This window comes from Sardina pilchardus, chromosome 11, assembly GCF_963854185.1.
Source record: "Sardina pilchardus chromosome 11, fSarPil1.1, whole genome shotgun sequence".
In the NCBI taxonomy this organism is placed as follows: Eukaryota; Metazoa; Chordata; class Actinopteri; order Clupeiformes; family Clupeidae; genus Sardina; species Sardina pilchardus.
The window spans coordinates 26,511,112-26,531,168 of record NC_085004.1 but is presented as its reverse complement, the minus strand read 5'-3'; the positions used below and the strand labels follow the sequence as shown (position 1 = coordinate 26,531,168).

General features: G+C 42.6%; 1 protein-coding gene across 1 annotated transcript in view; it reads right to left on the bottom strand.

The window, feature by feature from the left end:
- The window catches only part of LOC134095599 (multiple epidermal growth factor-like domains protein 11), an 89,168-nt gene that overhangs the window by 64,315 nt on the left and 4,796 nt on the right, over positions 1-20,057 (bottom strand). The window contains exons 2-5 of the mRNA XM_062549224.1: positions 14,224-14,512; positions 12,338-12,439; positions 11,090-11,190; positions 8,542-8,634 (exon numbers count right to left, since the gene is read on the bottom strand). Coding sequence (XP_062405208.1) covers positions 8,542-8,634; positions 11,090-11,190; positions 12,338-12,439; positions 14,224-14,243 — 316 coding nt within the window. The 5' untranslated portion in view covers positions 14,244-14,512. The remainder of the gene's footprint in view (positions 1-8,541; positions 8,635-11,089; positions 11,191-12,337; positions 12,440-14,223; positions 14,513-20,057) is intronic.

Sequence of the window (20,057 nt, the reverse complement as noted above, 5' to 3'; positions counted from 1 at the left end):
GGCCTTTTCAGGCACTTTGAGGCAGCTAGCTATACCTTGAGATTTTTAAGTTTTTCATCTAACTAAAAACATCTATGCAAAAGTGGCACATATGGTTATATTCAAGAGATCCTCCAAAATAATTATATGAGAGTAAAGTGGATGTAATGAAATTACTTTTTATAATAATTCAGTGTAAACACAACTATTTAAAAAACAATTTTCAAAGGTCAAAGGTATAAAAATACACTATAAATATATATCGAGCTAAGACTTTTGAAGTTTAAACCTTGAAAACAATGGTGTTGGCTCCATATAAGTAATAAGAACATTTAAAAATGTTATGTAGTTTTACTACAAATTGGAAAAAAGTCAGACTAATGGGTCACTTAGTGTGTGTCTCTTTCAAATGCAAATTACTGTAAGTTGAATGGGCCTGCTGCAGGTGAGAGGACTGAAATCCTAGGGTTTTCTTTTATTGTTTTTACAAAGTGCCATTGATATTCTCTTTTACGTAGTTGATTAAAGGTTTATGGTGTCACTTATATGTTTCTAGGACAAAAAAACTAGCAAAGATTGACATGTGTGTTTGGAACAGTTTTTCAAATCCCCAGGGAGGGATTTAGACTCCAGAGGGTTAATCAATCTAGTTCTGGGAAGTCAGGAAAAATGTTTTGGATATTGCCGAAATGAGATCGTTTTGTATGGTTTTAGACATGCCTGTAAATAGTGACGAATTGTTGTCTGAATCAGCCCCCTCGTCATGCCCCATGAAAGACAGTTCTTGCATGCCCAGATAGGCAGTAGCATTAATCAAACGCTTCACAAGCTGCGTTTCCATTACAAATATGCGCAAAAACTTTGTCGATATTGTCTTAATGTCGAAAATCACAATTTTCGCAATTGCGGTGTTTCCATTACATTCGGCTAACTTAATTAAAATCTCGTGTATTCTCGCGTGCTGTAAGTCATTAGGAGACATGGCGGTTATCAACGTTTAACCCAGATTTACACTAAATGCATTCAAATTGCCACCACGGCACTAACGCTGATTATCAGCTATGATTATCAGTCATTAGGCTATAAGCCATCAGCGGAGGAGGCCTACGTTTTGGTGGGGCAGAAACATAAAATTAAAAATGACATATCAATCACAGGAGTTTGTTATAGGCCTATGCTTAAATCATGTCACAGCCATGTCAGTGGAATATTTCGTAGATCAGCCCAGTTGATTAGTTTCTAGAACTAGTATCTAAAATCTAGATTTCTTTCAGCACCGTTCTCATCACGTTAAACCAGCAAAGCATAGCAACGTTGTTGCTATGGGTAAACAAAACTAGTTGAGCGGTTGCGTATGCAGCATTTTTGAGAAAGTGTTGGCGAGTTCACAGAGTGTGGATTCAACATTTTAGAATGACACGAGACACTTTTAATGAATAAAAATATATATTTTTTACATTATTCTCCCGGTGCCACTTCCTGTCGACAGTCTTCTTCGTCGGTTTCGTTCCTCCTAACATCCGGTTGTTGGATCACGTGACTCGTTAGATGCGAAAAAAGTGTTTCCATTACAGTTTTGCGAAATATACAAATTTCGATACGCTCGAAATACCACCTCACCCTAGCGCAAAAACTTTTTATCGAAAAATGTGAGTTTTTTCGAAATGTGTGTGTTTCCATTCACCACATTTCTTTTCGCAAATCTTAATTTGCGCAATTTAATGGTCAATGGAAACGTAGCTACAGTCTCCCTGTTCTGGCGCACCTTTGCATTATGCTGTGCAGTCTGCAACCGCACACCTTCGTCCATAACCTCAAGCCCAGCAATGACAATCGGATTACAGCTTCAATGTGCTCATCACACAAATCGTGGCGTTTTGTTGCCCTATCCAAATTTCCAAATTGGCGTTTTGTTGCCCTATCCTGGCTATCCAAATATCCAAATTGTCAGTAAATCCCTGAACTGTCCACGTTCGTGACTTCCCCATTAGCAGGCTGTGCTACCAGTTAGCCACGAGTATTTGTCATACCATGTAGCATTCACTACACTAGATTTAGCATTACGATCTTTTTTTGGAATATGGATTTTTGGAACTGGTCTTCCTGCTGCTTTGATCCTAACCTTCGCACTGTAATTGAATGTGTAAAATGGTTTGTTCAGTAAAAACATGGACAGCGTCCTCTGATGCCATTGTAGTGTTTATTTCACGAGCAATTAGCAATGTAAAACAAGCCTCCCGTTCAACACAATATTCTTCTCGTTGTGGTGGACGCAGATCACGGTCTTGCACGGTGTAATCCAGAGGAGCTAGCTGCTTATTGGTTCACCGTTGGCGCTAAATTCCAGAGCCTCTGGCTAGACCCGCCCACTCCAACGGAGGAGCTTCCTCCCTTGCCCATTGAAAACGACGGGGTTCACGAGCCGCTGGGGTCTGAGAAGTTTATAATGGACTTCAATGAGGGGTTTGAGGAGGAAGCTCCTCCGTACAGTAATTTTGCATTGCGATAGGGGGTGCTGTTGGCATTTTGACCTAGGAGAACGATTTTAGCTCATTCAACGTGTCCAAATAGTAATATTAAGAATAATTTATCAGATTAAAAAAAAAAAAAATCCCTGAAGTTTTAGGGAGGTTGTTCCTCCCTTTCCTCAATGGAGGAGCCTCCTCTGATGTACATGTATGTACTGTATCACTGAAGTTCAACCAAATACCTATAAAAACATCTCTAACTTGAACTAAACATTCTGGGATGAACATAAACAGGACCGGAACTCTCTCACAGGTCGAAGAAGTGAACGTGTGTGGGAGAGGAGAGAGAGAGAGAGAGATCAGATGAAGGAGAAGATAGGGAAAAAAAAACGCTGGGAAGTGTGAGACAGGAAAAGCCTCTTGAGGGAAGTCCTAGAGAACCCTCAGTGGAGGGACTTGACAGTGACTTCACCGCCTGCAATAACGCACGAGAGTCGGCCACTTCAGCGGGCTGTGCGTGTGAACTCTGCCTGGCTGTGACATGAAAAGCTTTCTTCAGAAGAGGCTTCAGTCAGTCAGGAGGGATTCCAGCAGTGAGCTTGAACCACTCATTCTCCCTCTCTCCCCTTCTCTCTGAGCCAAAGCAGCTTTAGAGCTGAGGGAAGAGGGTCCAGTTACGGGGACAATCCCAGGATATAATCTCATAGGCGTGAAGGGCGGCACACGGCAGACCAGACACCACAACTCTACCGAGAGCTGAGGGTATGTCAGAGCTGGGCTTTACAAAGCACAAGTGCTCTGTCCTCAGTAAACACTTCAGCAAATGCGCTCGCCAGAACACACACACACATTACACATGGCACTACATGGTTGAAAGCACAACAAGCTTCATCAAGTCCAAAACTACACAATCAAAATGATAACAAACATACTGCCGTATGGAAAAGATACCAACCAAAGCTAAAACAACAAAATCAGAATCTAGCGTGTAAACATACAACCAAAAGCAGCTACAAACAATATAAAGCCATGACTACAAACAATACCAAATCATACACAACAAACAGTAAAAGACCATTCTTAATCTCACAAAAAAGAAATCCCACAGAAGAACTCTTTCCACACTTTCCAATATGAACTCCCAATCACTCCTCTACAGTATGTGTGCTTTACCTATATTACAGTAATTCCAGGAATGTCTGTCTGTCTTTGCATATCTTAACTGTTCATCTGACCGACTTCACACTTGGCATTTGTCTTGCTAATGAATGCAGTGTGTCACACTGTAAGGCTAAGAAATGGAAAATATATCGTTAAAACGAGCATTTATCGGCTCTTGCCGCTCTACCAACTCCCCTCCCTCATACACAGCACAGCACTCAGTCAGTGCGCACTGACAGAAAGCAGCAGAAGGGAGTGCTGTGTCAAGGTGTTCAGATGTGAGGTACAAAGGATAACGCTAAAAGATGTCATGTCTGACCTCAACAACACAGAGACCATCCGAGCATGCCAATCATACTTACTTACAAGACATACGTACTGACTAGCCTACTTTGGACTGTCTGGATTTTGAATGAACATGCAATGACATTTCAGTGTCCCACTCATGAAGAGCTCAGAGGGCTACTCTGGTCATTTCAGCTTCAGACACAGAATGTCAGAAAGAGTGTAATGTCCCTAATGCCAGTTCTGGGAGAGTTATGGTCGAACATTTCATGATAATGAATCATTCCACACAGTACATCATATTCTAACTCTTGAATTAGGTTAAACCATAGACTGTAAAGACAAAGGGCTACCTGCAGGCATGTACAGTAACAGTTATGCTACTAGGTTTATACAAGAATGGACATGTTTTTTATACGGGCATTACACTAGTAAGAACGAAAGAGGAAGGTCTTCCCCGGTATCCGAGAAGCAGGTAGCACAATCAGCACATTTACATGACATTTTTTAATTCCAAATCAATTATTCGGAATTAAATAGTTTGGAATTAAAAGGAAGAAAACAAACTCCAGCTGGCTAACGGCTTTCTTGTCATCTTGGGTTAACGTTATGAAAAAGTGGTATAAAAATCATCTTTTGGAAATTGATCTTAATGCCTTAACAAAAAAAAATGAAGAAAAATCCCAACTATGAAGACACAAAATGTCTTTGTGAAGGAATAAAGTATCGTAAATAAATAAATGTAAATGAAAATACAGGGGCCAAAAGTATGCCCCTATGTTAAATTCCCATAGAGGCAGGTAGATTTTTATTTTTAAAGGCCATGTTATTTCATGGATCCAGGATACTATGCATCCTGATAAAGTTCCCTTGGCCTTTGGAATTAAAATAGCCCTGCATCATCACATACCCTTCACCATACTTCCTAATTTTCTACTAATATATTACAATGCAGCTTTATACTGTACCTCAATCACAGACACAGGGATATTCTTAATCATTTTTCTCTTAGCCATGTCATTGTCATTGTGTTACATATCTACACTAATAAAACCATGCCGCTTTAACCAATCCTTGGAATCCAAAAGCAAATAAACAGAGGCTAAATTAATGCACATATCAAGTAACTGTGTGTCTTTATCTTCACTGTGTGTCTTTATCTTCACTCAATCCCAGACACTTTTACTGTATGCTGAGGTTCGATCTTTGGTGGGATGTATGATCTCAGTTCAGACAGTAGGCTACAAACCATGAACTGTCTCATTTCAAACAAATCTTATTTGTAACTATTGACTGTGCAAAATTGCAATGTCAGTACAAATTTGATCCATGGGGGAAGCAGTAACAACATGTGTGTGTGTGACTGAAAGAAAGAAAGAAAGAAAGAAAGATAGAAAGAAAGAGCGAGAGAGAGAGAGAGAGAGGAGTACATGAAACTTCCAGAAGACTTTGAGAGGTCACCAGCAGCCAAGCGTTGCTGCTCCTGAGACAGAAGTCAACCAAATAAATCAGATTGCTGTTGCATTTAATTCACACTCATCGATTTCCTATTTTCAATTAATAATTTTAATTAGTGTGTGGCATATTTCACTGTCTGCCTAGAGATGGTCGATGGGACAGGGATTGATCCAGACACTGATGCAGATGGGTGACAGCACTCCATCTCAGGGAAGATCATGTGTGTGTGTGTGTGTGTGTGTGTGTGTGTGTGTGTGTGTGTGTGTGTGTGTGTGTGTGTGTGTGTGTGTGTGTGAGACTCATGTGTCTGTGCGTGTGTGTGTGTGCGTACAGTATGTGTGTGTGTGTGTGTGTGTGTATGTGTGTACTATGTATGTGTGTGTGTGTGTGTGTGTGTGTGTGTGTGTGTGTGTGTGTGTGAGCGCGCATGTGCACCCGTGTGCATGTGTGTGTATGTCCGTGTGTGTGTGTGAGTGCAGATTGACTGATGAAGTGATGGGAAGAAAAAGAGAGAGAAGAAAGCTGGGGCAGGACAGCATAGCAGGGTGGATCTCCAGTTCCCTTGCTTTCAAAACACACACACACACACACACACACACACACACACTCGCCTTCAGTGAATTCAGCACTTATGACAGGTCAACTATATTCCTCAAGCCTATGAAGCCAGGGTCCATGAATTATTCCCTAATGCTCCCAAAGCTGCAGAAAAGTCAATGCTGCGGATTGAGGAAAAGAGAAAGAGAAACAAAAACATATTTTAAAAGACTTTCTCTGTATTTATCTCTCTTTGACTCCTCCTCTCTCTTCTTTTGCAATAGCCACAAGCACAGGCGAACTAGAAATGGACCGTGAAAATGCATCAACAGTATAGACAACTGAAGGCCTATTTGTCTACAGATTGAACTCATCAGACAATCTACTGGCCTTTTGTTGGAGTTGATTAAAAAAAACTCATGAATCCATACATGTGAAAATACAAGATCACATCAAACAGGCTTTTAAATAAAAACTCATTGACTGCAACACATATTGATGATAACCTGTGCCAGTGCCAACTTAAATAGCCAAAGATCAGTTTCACAGTTACACAAATATATAGTACAAATTCCTCTAGATATTACCATCGATGTAACCAAAACCATGGTTCAAGCAGGATGTATATTGCACGTACTGTACCTTGGCTCCAGTGCCTCCAGTGCTCTCAAGAGGAGCCAATCAGGCCTTCACTGTAATGAACACCACTGACATCTTACTAATGTCAGCACATAGTATAACACTGTTAACCACCAGTTACAATTTCAATATGCTAGAATTTGAAAGCGCTCTCACTCGAAAGCATTAGTGAAATAACACGTTCTTCCACCCTCAAGAGCCTTAATAATTGAAGTGAGAGAAAAACAATTAAACAGAAATTGGTCAAAAGAGAGGGAGTTTAAGAGCTTAATAACTACTATAGTGCCCCGGGGGACCTTCCGCCCAGACCCAATATATCCATCAACCCAGCAAGATGCCACTCGCTGCAGCCAAGCAACTGAGCCTCACAGTAAATAGCGAACACCCAAAAACACACACATAACGGTTTATGAGATGCACAGAGGAGTTTACAAGTCAACACTGGAGGGAAAAAAGGTCATCAGTCGGAAGTCAGTGAGAGTTCTCTGGAGGGAGACAGCAGCATCCACTAAGAGCCAACACCTTTAACATGCTTATTAGCTCAGGAAAGGTCACACGTGTCATGTAAAGTTCTTTTTATGAAAAGGCCTGTTTCAACACACTGACTGTGCCCCTTGAAGGCTCTCTCTGCTTCTAAAACGTGTCACTGTTAGGAATAGGAACTTTTTGCGTAAATGCTGCAATGTTAAGGCACAGAACACTGGAGTTATGATGACAAAGGGGTGAGAATTTCACATGTACACCAATTCAAACCAAAAACAGAAATGGTTTCAGATTTGACTTGGATGAATGAAACAAATACACAGCAAAAATTCAGGATAGCCTACAGGAAAATCATACATACAAGTTCTGAGAGAAAGAGATTAGCGCACGAAACAGAGAAAAAAAGAATGAGAGAAAAAATGAGTTTATCCCCACACTTTGTTTTAGGGCTCGTCAGGTTCTCAGAACTTCAGAGGAGACCATCCAGAGCTCGCAGCTCAAGCACAGCAGGTGAAATCCAAAGAAAATACCCTTCCTTTCTCTCTGTCTCTCTCTTTCTCTATCTCTATCTTTCTCTCTCTCTCTCCCTCTCCCTCTCTCTCTCTCTCCGTCTCTTTCTCTATCTCTATCTTTCTCTCTCTCTCTCTCTCTCTCTCTCTCTCTCTCTCACACACACACACATGCATACACAGATTCAGAGGAGTATTGCCAGGCATGTTTCCAAACAAACCAATGTCTCATACAGTTCCACTCATTCTATGAGAGAAAGTCAAAACAGTAGTTACTGTAACACTATTCCATAACTAGAGTGTGACTGGGAGTCACTGGGCACACACACACACACACACACACACACTGTCGGTGTGTGTGTGTGCGTATGTATGTTAGCCCCGGTAAGCTAACAAACTAACAGAGATATTAACAAAAGTCAACCGTCCTCAAATCCCTTCCTTCCTCTCCCAATCTCCCTCTCTGCAGCAGCCTTCTCTGCTGATCACTGAATAAATTCACCTTCCTTCAACCTTCCTCTACTTCCTAATGCAACAATACACTCTGACAAACAAAGAATCTCCTTCATACGGACGCTCTCACAGACTCAAAACAACTCGGAGAGGTAATCTTTAAAAACAGCTGAATAAAATGGAAAATCAAACCAGCGCACTCACCATATGTACAACATATCACATTCAATAGTTGCTCCATGCACAATGCAGCACAACATAGACCGGTTGAGGGGGGTATTACTACTTAATAAATATAATGTTATGTTCATGCTTGCAATGTGTGTAAATGTTCAGCAGTGTTTTCCAGAAGTAATCTTGAGTGTGTGTGTGTGTGTGTGTGTGTGTGTGTGTGTGTGTGTGTGTGTACACTGTATGTGTGTGCACTATGTATGTGTGTGCAAGCACACATGTGTATGTGTGTGTGTGTGTGTGTGTGTGTGTGTGTGTGTGTGTGTGTGTGTGTGTGTGCGTGTGTGTGTGTGTGTGTGTGTGTGTGTGCATTCACATTAATGTATTGCTCCACTCACCACTTGAACAGTCCACTCCTCCCCAGCCCGGTTCACACTGACATGTGTCAGGAGACACACAGCGGCCATGAGCGCATTCTGCAGTACACAGCGCTGAGGGAGAGGACAGAAGAATTCAATATGTGTTACACACACACACACACACACACACACACACACACACACACACACACACACACACACACACACACACACACACACACACACACTTCATCATGGTGTCACTGTCACTCTAGCCACCACTAGCTGTCATGTCTTTGGCCATGGTGACATCTCAGACAAACCTCTGAGGAATTCTGCATAGAGCAGTGGTCATGGCCTACATCTCTCTGTCTTCTCTCTCTCCGTAACGGGCTGAAGAGAGAAGCCTCCTGGGACATGGACCACTGCTGGAGAGTAAAGCACGGCTTTCTGTTCTGCTCTTACAGTAAGTTTCCACAACATGGCATGTTAATGTTTCTCTTTAGACAGATAAATCTCTCATTAATCTGAATGAATAATATTTAGTTCACGGAGCACTCAGCCAGACCTTAACCATGCTCTCCTATCAGTCAATGGCCCTTTCCGAAACCTGCCCCTAAACCCTAGTCCTACACACTTCCACTTCGTTTGCGCGTTCACGCGAGGGTCCGCCACATTAAGTATCATCCGAAACAAATTTTTAGTCGAGTGAAGTGCCTAGGGAGAGGGGCTACCACGCCTCCAGGAGCAAGTCAGCATGGATGCTGTCTTGAAACGCATGTGCAACCGTTTTCAAGTGTTCGTGCAGCTCGCGTATCTCCCTGCCAGTTGTTTTTTGGTCCGCGTATGACAGCATTTACAGACAAAAGCGTGATTTAAGCTACATTGTAACAACTCATGTTTAGTTTGATACTCAGGAAAATGTGCAAGATTGTACAGAAGTTGGCTGTAATATTTAAACACATGTGCAGGTCGCATTTACAGCACTTTTATAATTTGATGTTAAATAAAGCATAAAATGCAACTCCTCACTCATAGTAATGAAAGGAGAGAAGAGGGATGTATATCCTAATACACAGGGGTGTCCAGAACATCTTAATTGGCGATTTAATATATATTGCCCTCATCATTTCTATGAAAACGAATATGACGTCAACTTCCTTCTCCCTTCAAGCGCATCCGAAATGTAGCGCTGTTTTAACCCCCTAACCCTTCAAATGCGAGTGTTCTCCGCACCCACGAGTGGACTTGAAAAGGAAGTTCACTCGCTAACCGAGTCGAAGTGAGTAGGGACTCGTTTCGGAAAGGGCCAATGGCTGAGGAAATGAAAAACAACTGCTGGGGAAACAGAAAAGTCCAGCAGGGGGCACTGTTTCAATGGATAGAGGCCATTTACATTCTCAGCAGAAGGATGATGTCCTTGGCCAGAGATATGAAAGCCAAACTGCCCCTTGAGAGTCTGAAACATCCCATACTCTCTCTTAGAGAAAAACAAACAGAGATATTAATCCTGAGGGTCTGGCTGCAGTCCCAGTCTAGCCCTGCGTTGAACTGCTAGGGTCACACTGCTATTACAGATAACATCATTCTGCCATTCTGCTTAATGTAAGCTCCGGTAAGTAGCCCAGTATGGGCACCATCTCACCACCAAGGTGATGGGACTTCTGCAAGGAGAGGGAGCAGAATCTTGAATGGGAACATACTCATTTGGCATTTAAAAAGCTGGATAGACAGAGGACGAGAGGTATGGTAAAAATAGTCTGCTGGAAGGATGAATACTGTATCACACACTCTGCACTTGCTGAGAAGGCACAGGAAAGGAAAGGAAATTGAGTGGTATGTGTAAAAACAAACAAACAAACAAACAAACACATACACACAAACACACAAACACACACACACACACACACAGAGAGACACACAGACACCAGACACACACACACACACACACACACACACACACACACACATACATGTAGGAGTATGGAACACACAGAGACAAACAACTAACTGAACTTCACTATTTCAGCTTGTAGAGCAAAGAAAATTTTTTGATTAAAACGTAACAGCCACAGAGCCAGAGAATGAGAGTGAAAGTCTCATCGGTCTCAACATACTTCAGCCGATTCTCACAATGAACTTCAGGGTCATTTGATAGCCCCTGGATACTGCACTCTAAAAAAAATAGCTGGAGTGTAAAAACAGTCTTAAAAGACTGTTCTAATTTTGCCGTTATCACGTCTGTTGTAGCCAGGTCCATTGATTATAGTGGAAGCTAATTGTTACAGCAATGTACTGTAGCCGTTAGCTGTAAACACAACTAATTTAAGTGTTTATAACCAGAACATGAATGGAAACAGACACACACACACACACACACACACAAACATGGACATATACACACATTATTTTACTGCACATGTTGATAAGCAGAATAACAACATACCCTACACACTACATGCATAATGAGTTGCACAGGGCATTGTCCTTGAACACAGGCTACAAGTACATACAATACATATATTTATTAGTCAAAATACAAATATAACCCCACACAAATGCAACAAAGAGGAGGATCAATACTTACGGACACACAGATCTCCACTCTCATAGTAACCAGGGCAACATTGAGAGCGCCGCCGGTACATTGTTCTCACACCCCGCCGATATGCGGTTTTGTAACTTATTCTACAAAACACACACACACACACACAGTATATAAGTATCAACATATGATAAAGGTAATAGTGCATAAGCATCCAAGCGCATTCCTTCATTTCCTTCTCTCTCTCTCTCTCTCTCTCTCTTCTTAGTGTCTTAATTTATGAATTGTATTCAGTCTGTTAGTGCTTTCTACATCTGCATACTGTTTTACACTCTCTCCCACCTCTCCTTGTCTCCTGGTCTCCTTGCTAAGCTTACATTGTGCTTCAAAGATGTTGGCTATACAATGAATGCATTTGCAAAGTATGCTTCAAACAAGGCTACAGAGGAAAGACAGGAAGGGTACGTCATCCCGATATCAAAGATCCTTCATTACTGACAAGATAGAGCAACATAACGCATCTCTATGGAAGCAAAATTCAAACAGTTCCTGTCTGCTTAAAGAGGCGTGTCGCAAAGTCGTCATAGTGGGATATCGATCTCTGTCAGGTTGGCAACTAGTTAAGTTCAAATGTAACTAGGTCTGCTTAAAGGGGTATTTCTTCCCCTCCCCTTTGCGAAAACAGAACGTGGAAATGATCGAGCGTTTGCGCCTCTCGCTCCGCTTTAACCCTCTCTGCCAATATCCACCTTCCTAAAGACCCTGGTAGGAGAGGCCATTAGAATTGGCAAGAAAGCACTGCTTCAGATGCAAATTTCACTGAGGTGAAATACTACCTTAGAGACTGAAATGGAATGAGGACGCTTGCCTTCAGATTCAAGGACATCTTTGGCAGAGTGGTGCATTGAGGGGAGATGTTTAGTGTGCGGGGCACTTAGCTGAACTGAGCGCAATAAAACTATGGAACTGTAAAATCTAATGCCTCTATCATAGCTCATTTCAGTAAGATGAGAGTCGAACATGCAATAGCCCGAACAAGTATGAAGACTGAAAACAACACAAAAAAAATGTGCATATTATGCAAATACACACACACACACACACACACACACACACACACAAACACAAAGACGTTCAAATAGAGAAACTCGGCCACAGCCTGCACACACAAAAAAAAATGTCTGTCTTATTGGGAACCTTGTCTAAGACGAAGAGATAAGAAACAGAGTGGACCACAAGAGCACCAACAGAGCAGAAACACCCAGACCCACAAATGAAAAAGGCCCTCACCTGTGCTTGGTGCATTTGAACCAGTTGAGGATGTCAGTGCACCTGGTGTAGTAGATCTGATTGAATGGGTGTGCGTAGGACTCCTGCACAGTGACAGCATAACTGGGGGCAGAGATAGAGAAGGACAAACAGGAGGAAGAGTAAAGCCAGTAGCCCAGGTATGTGCAGTGTTGGGGAGTAACGCATTACATGTAATTAAGTTAAGTAATTTAATTACAAAATAAATGTAACAGTAATATATTACAGTTACTGTAGAAAAAATGTAATTCAATTACAGGTACTTTTGAATTTTTTCAAAATTACAATTTGAATTACATCTCAATATTGTCAGCAAAACTTTGCAAATAATATTGTGTGTATAAAGAACTGTTTCCCTCCACAGCCATAGTTTGATATGGGACCTTCTGATAGGCTCTATCACGTCTACAGCACCATCAGCGTCATCAGTGTAGGCCTACATGCCTGCCTGTAAACGTGTTATGATTATCATTATATTATCCTCACAAAAAATGTGATGCTAATTCATGTATTGAATGCCCTTGCTGCCTTGTGCGCTTGTACAGAACTGCTCGGCAGCCTGTAGACCAAGGCTGAAATCTTCGCATGGATTTGGGGACTATATATATCATTCAAAAATCGGAAAAGTAATCAAAAAGTAATCAAAAGTAATTGGTTACGTTACTCAGGAAAAGTAATTCAAATAGTTACACTACTATTACATTTTAAACAGAGTAACTTGTAACTGTAACACATTACATTTCTAAAGTAACCTTCCCAACACTGGGTATGTGACATTGTAACATTGAATTTGAATGAAAAACAAACAAAAAAAATAAAATATATCCATACTGTTTACTGTGCTGGCATGTTTATTCTCTCGGCAATGCAAAGAAAATGAGATCATTTATCATTGCAGTAAATGACATTGTGACCTGTAAGTAAGTTTGTCCTCAACAGCTCTGAGCATCTCTATTAGGAATGCTAGCTGTATCATGAACTGAGTAGCGAGGGGATGTTACCCTTTAAATGTAGCTCAAAGTCAAATAGCAACGGGTTTGTGCTTCACAGCATTGCTGTAAATTATAGACTCAAGCTCTCCGTTATGCGGGACCAAGTTGGGGGGCTCTCCCACAGGCCTTGTCTAATGAGAAAAGGAAAAACATCCCATAGTATTTGTCATAACGGATGTTTCCCCGCAAAACATAATCATTTCGGCGATACAGGTAGTTGTTGCTATCGAACGGGCGGTGAGCTCACTGATCAATCGTGGGGGAGTAATTCAGAGGCAGCCTTTGCAAGCACATGGGAAAATCAATGCTCCACCTTTCTACAGGCAGAGGCAGAGGAAGAGGGAGATACAGTCTCTTCACTCTCAGGAGAGCCAGAGGAAGATAAAGTCGAGGAGAGTTGGGAGAGGGAACAGGTGAAAGGAGTGGGATCCAGGGAAAGAGAGATATGATCTCTGTGCTCCCCTTATTCTTCACCTCTGATGAGACAGGGACTGATCTCTCTCTCTCTCCTCTCCAAAATATGGAGACTGGACTTGTTTTTGTGCTCAGCAATATTTCATGCGGTGTCTGTCCAATTCTCGAAAAAGCCACAGGAGATTGGGGTCTTTCAGTTTCACTACAAATGAAAACAGTTGGATAAAGTTTCACTTAGTAGAATAATATCTCAATTGGAAATCAATCAAAGACCTCATTACTTTGGACTTGATGGAAATGTACGTTAATGAAGTGTTCAAAACAGTGGAAAGAACATTTAATGAACCAGCAATTTTGTCAATTACAGTGCAAGTGGATGGACAGAGGTATGGACGTATACATGGATGGATGGATGGATGGATGGATGGATGGATGGACAAATTGACAAACACACAAACCAACCTCATCGTACGGTAACACATGTTGATTACAGGCCACTGACATCATGGACTGACAAGTAGATGGATGGGTTTGGGAGAGGGAGATGAAGAGGTGGACCATGAATTTCCCTGTAACAGACAACATTGACACCGACAACTCAGATGGATGGGGGCCATGGATTGGTGTACTGTTGGGTGAATTGGCCGACCTTTCCCAGTGACTGCAGACGTTGGGGTCCTCTGGATTCAGTGGCACAGTAACGAAGGGAAACCCCATCAGAAGCAGCAGCATCAGGGCCTTCATACTGCCCCTACAGAGAGAGATGGAGGGGGGGAGGGGAGGTAATGGAGAACACATTACATACAAAGATGTAGCATCAGGCATGTATATTTACACATACAGACTACCAGATATCATGTGCATCTCAGTCTCTCTGCAAGAAATGCAAACCATTTATGTTATTGCATTTGGATTGTTTACACTTAAAGATTAATTCAGACAACTCATATTTCACAATGACTGAAGCTACTGTAAATCATCAAGTTCATATGCATGATGTCTACGTCAAAGAGGACACAGATATGGGACACTGGGACACTTGATTGTTTCACAAACACACGCACGCACGCACACATGCACGCACGCACGCACACACATACACACACACACACACACACACACACACACATTCATTCTCTCTCTCTCACACACACACACACACAGACAAGACAGAGAGAGAAAGAGAGTGAGAGAGAGAGAGAGAGATTACACAAACACACACAAACACACTCTATCCCAGACCCACTTTTGATGAGAAGTGGCTTGAAACCCGATAAGTGCCCAACCGTTCATCATGAAAGGGAAGTTAATCAATATGTCCAAGAAAGCTGTTTAAACTTTACAGCCAGTGCATAAACACATCCAGCGCCCTCTATTACACAGGCCTACAATGTCTGTGATGTTGCCGTGCCATTTCAATCAGACCCATTCTCTCTTATTTTTCTCAGCAACCCCTTCCACTCAACATGCGCTGAATCAGGGACCACAAATACCTGAAAAGTTCAAACTTTTCTCCAAAAAAAACCATAGGTTACACATGATACTACACAACACAACACAACACAACACAACACAACACAACACAACACAACGCAACACAACACACACATACACAACACCCACTCGTGTGCACACATAACACACACACAGCACGGCATACACATGCCCCGTGAGCATAGGCAGCCCTCAGCCCTCCCTTATGCCCTACCCAGGAGAGCAGCAGCAGCAGACCGTTAGAGTGTTAACAGAGTATTAAAATCTCTCTCCTTGAACCCTCCCATTCCCTCCCCGTCCCCGCGCCGTCCCGGCAGCAAACCCATCACCAGCGTCCGCTCACTGCACATCAGCCAGATCAATGCCGTCTCTCACCGGGAGCAGAGCGCCGATGGACAGATGGGCCTGATCAGTCACGGAGATCAAGCACTTTATCGACGAGCCGGGCCCCTCTCGAAAACCTCTGCTCCCTCACATTGATTGAGGGGCTTGGGCCATTGCAAAGGCTGGGGTGTCGCTCTCTTTTACCATATCACGTCTGATTAAATGACCTCTCCGAGAGCATTCAGATAGTCAATGAAAGAGAGGGAGAGGAGACGAGATGGCTCGGATGGGTACAACGGTGCCAGAAAAAGTTGCTTGTTGTTGTTGTTGTTGTTGTTTAAATTGTGTTGGACTCCTGCTGCTGCTGCCTCCAGGCTGTAACACGATAAACAAGCACTCACGACTTACTCACCCTCATATCAAGGCTGGAACTTATGGGGTTTCTTGCGTGTGCACACACACACACACACACACACACACACACACTCCAAAATGATCAGTCTGTTTGACTATTGCAGAATGTTGAATGTGCAGTGACTGAAATGTTAAATACCTTGGATTGCATTCTCTTTAAAGTCCATTAAAGACTCTGTTTTGGTGTATGGACACGAGCTCTCTCTCTCTCTCTCTCTCTCTCTCTCTCTCTCTCTCACACACACACACTAAAAAAATATACTCACGTATGGGTGCATGAGGTCAACAACAGAGCTATCTCTATATTCTCACCCAAACATAAACTATTCTTGGCTGCAGACACACATTGACTGCTGGGGCTTTCAAGGTTACACTCAATCTCGCAAATGTGAATGCATTTATCACCTGAGCCTCAGGGCAAAGCGCCTAAAGCTTTCAGTGGCTGGTGATGTGTTGAGTATCATTTTAAAATAATCTGTTTAACTCAATCCTACCTTTGATTATAGGGTTCTGGATAGCGCTGATTCAGTGGCGTAGTAGACATCTGACATACTGTACAGAGACATACAAGCCTGATGGGTCACCGCATTGGAGGACAAGTGTACATTACACTTTTACTACCTCTATCTGCCTTATCTATCTGCCTCATCACTAGCCCTATGGTCCATGCTAGCAGGCATTTATCTTCCCAGTGCATCCCTAATCTGACCTTTCTGGGACCCCTCACTGACAGTCCTACGGCATTCAACTAGATACTGTAGGAAGACCAATCAGAAACTGCAGAGCAAGAGACAAGTGGAACAAGTGATGGGTGTGAGGACAAGAGAGTGATCGAGAGAAATACATCACCGAGAATGGACATCTAAAAACAAATGAAAGGAATTAAGAGTGATAAACAATGTAGATCGTTATTGGGGGGTGATAAATGTTACACTCCATCTACAAAATCTATACTGCTACAATAAGGATTCTACTGGATTCTTCATCCACTTACTACTACCTATTACTAAGTAGAAAGAATTACTACACAGAGCGGAGAAGTAGAGAGAGATACCATCAGACACAAGAATGAATTAACGGAGAAAAGAAGTAAACAAACAAACACAAAACAATATAAACAGCTTGTGATGATCACTTTGGTGATGAAGACGCTGATCAAGAAGAAGAAAAATGACACAATCCAAGATCAAGTGGCTCTGGTGGAGTGCAACTCATCCACCTCTCTCAGGGTTCGCCTTCGCCTCCTCACAGTAGCCAATTAGTCCCTGCGTGAGGCCCAATGTAATGTGGGGATAACACGCTGCCTCTGCTAATCCGCCAGAAAAATTACAGCTAATTAGAGTAGCACCTCTGTGGCCATTTATTTTGCACACAGTTTCCCCTTTCCACTGGACGGCAGGTAGCCTACATCAACGCTAGACTATTTGCTTGTGTGTGTGTGTGTGTGTGTGTGTGTGTGTGTGTGTGTGTGTGTCTGTGTAACACATATCTAACTCTGTTGCACGCATGCATGTGTGTATCTTTGTGTGTGTGTGTGTGTGTGTATGTGCGTGTGTGTGGAGGATATGTGGGGGATATATGAATAGCCTTTCAGCGCAGCACACAGTGAGAGGGAGGGTCTGAGAAAAAGAATGGAGGTGGGACAGGCATCCAAGAACGATACAAAGTACTAAACAGAGAAACAGAACAAGGTCACCAACAGATTTATTTTACCCTCCAACGGCTCCATACAAATTTGCTTGCTTTTTGGCAATATGACTAATATGACTGCTGTATTTACATGTTTTTTTTTATTCCCAACTGGCCTGTTCCAGCTGTCGCATACAGATATTTCAGAGTTTGCTTATCTATTTTCAGACATGCGTTGTGTCTTAGTCAGGCGCCCCCATTTTGGGCTATCAACACACTCACCCACAGCTGGCTCTTCCCGATCTACTTTCTGGTTCAGAGAAACTTGGACAAATTCAGGTAAATATCAGTGCTGCATTCTTCCCTCGTCTAAATATTAGTCTCAAATGTCTTTCTTTTAAACTTCTCACCTCACTTTCTGGCTCTCTCTACCACTACACTTACCCCACTAAGGAGCATGGTAGTCCTCATCTTCTCTGAGGTACCTTAACCGTTCAAATTGATTTGAACACAGACAGCAAGACATGAGCTGTTTTCTGCCACTCTCACTTTATGATCCTTCACTGACCCACACAAGCACACACACACACACACACACACACACACACACACACACACACACACGCCCAGGAATAAAGTGACGGAAATTCTCTGCATTAACTGCATGGATTGCAAGCGGCGATAAAAAGTCACAGCACCAAATAGTCTGGGGACTCAACATAAAACAGAGCAGGATACCTCGAAACTGTGAAGGGGAAGATTGCATCAGCAAAAGCCTAGCTCTCAGTGGGAAAAGCCCCTGTCTGCATACCAAAGAGTTTATAGCCAATTCACTCCTTGAGTCGGTCTAGTCTGCAAGTCATACAACTTTAATAAAATAAATGGTCTCACAGTGAATAAAACATTTATACTGTCAAAGCTGGTTTTGAATGTGTTTACTGACACTTCATATGCCTGCTGGGCTGTTTTATAACAGTCTTGGTGCTGTGAAAAGTGTAGGCCCTACTCCAGCAGTTGAGCTGTACACCAACAATGGACAGCTACCTGTGCGGAGTTTCACTGAAAACTACAAAAGCAGGTATTCATTCATCAGGGAAGGTAGTTGGGTTCAAGAGCTATCACACCACAGTCCTCTCCTTTCCTCTGCGGACTGTTTCAGAGGGAGGGAGGAAACCTTCATCGTTGAACGAAGACAGAAAGCACAATTTGCGAGAAATTGATTCCCCCCTCTGTTTCCACACTTCAGCTCGCACCCTATGGTCAATCGCGCCAGACAGAATTGGCAAGGCGAAAGGCTTCGAGCAAAACGGACCGGGCCGCCAGTGGCGTGTCCTCCTCGCGCTGCTATCACTTACCTGATTATGAGTGGAATCAGGTTGGCCACGACAGCTGAGCAGACTCAATATTTTTGTTCTAAGCTGCAGACAGGCAAAACAGGGCCACACAAATTTGCCTAACGACGGAAAGGAAATCAGAAACTGTCCTTCAAAACGTGTGTTTTCGAGCGGGTGTCGGTCATAACTGCTGCATCTTCATGCAGAAGATCTCATGTGGTGCTAAAGGAGCATATTTTAAAGCGCTTGCAGAGCCGCTTTTGGTGAAAAGAAGTGGGGAGTCGTCCATCGCTCGCTCGCAGACAGCAAAAAGATTTAAGACTGCAGAGCAGCATTATCAGTAAAAAGTCACAGGACTCCCCAGTGACTCATACCTGCCATTTAAAAGAAGCCGGGTAGGATGGATGGAGCATCTAATGAGAGACGAGGGGAGACGGAGGAGTGGAGGCTTATCGGAGAGCACACTCTCACTTTCTCTCCCTCTCTCACACATCATGGAGAGAGCCCAGAGAAGGGCTCTGAAGAGGGAGAAGTGAACCCCACACAGGAGGAGTAATTTATCCAAACTTCAGCTCCAACACATACTTAACGCTGGTAGACGTACTGCCTGTGTTGCTAATCCTCACATTTCAATGGCCTCTTCCTTTTTACAAAACCAATACATACAGGGCTATGCTCTATGAACAACTATTCGGGACTTTCCTAGGATAAGCTTTGAAGTAAATCCAGGTACTCAGAACAGAATGCTATAGCAGAAACAATATAATGTTGTGAGACACAAATTCAGCCACATTGATTGTTTAGAAGTTGTTGCTCAACTGAATCTAGCTGTAACCACATGCCAGTAGATCTTAAACACAACCATTATCACAGAGGATCATAAAGTATGTCCAGTCACTCCAAATATCACCCAGAATACTGTCTACAATATAAATAGAATGCAGTTTCCTCATACAAAGGCAAGAAACACACACACATTATGTTGGCATCTTTGACACACATTAAAATTAAAGCTTTACAACATCCAAATTGATCTCCTCCAGTGACCAAACACCAAAGACGTCATATGACAAGTACTCTGAGCAGCCAAGGAAAGCTGAC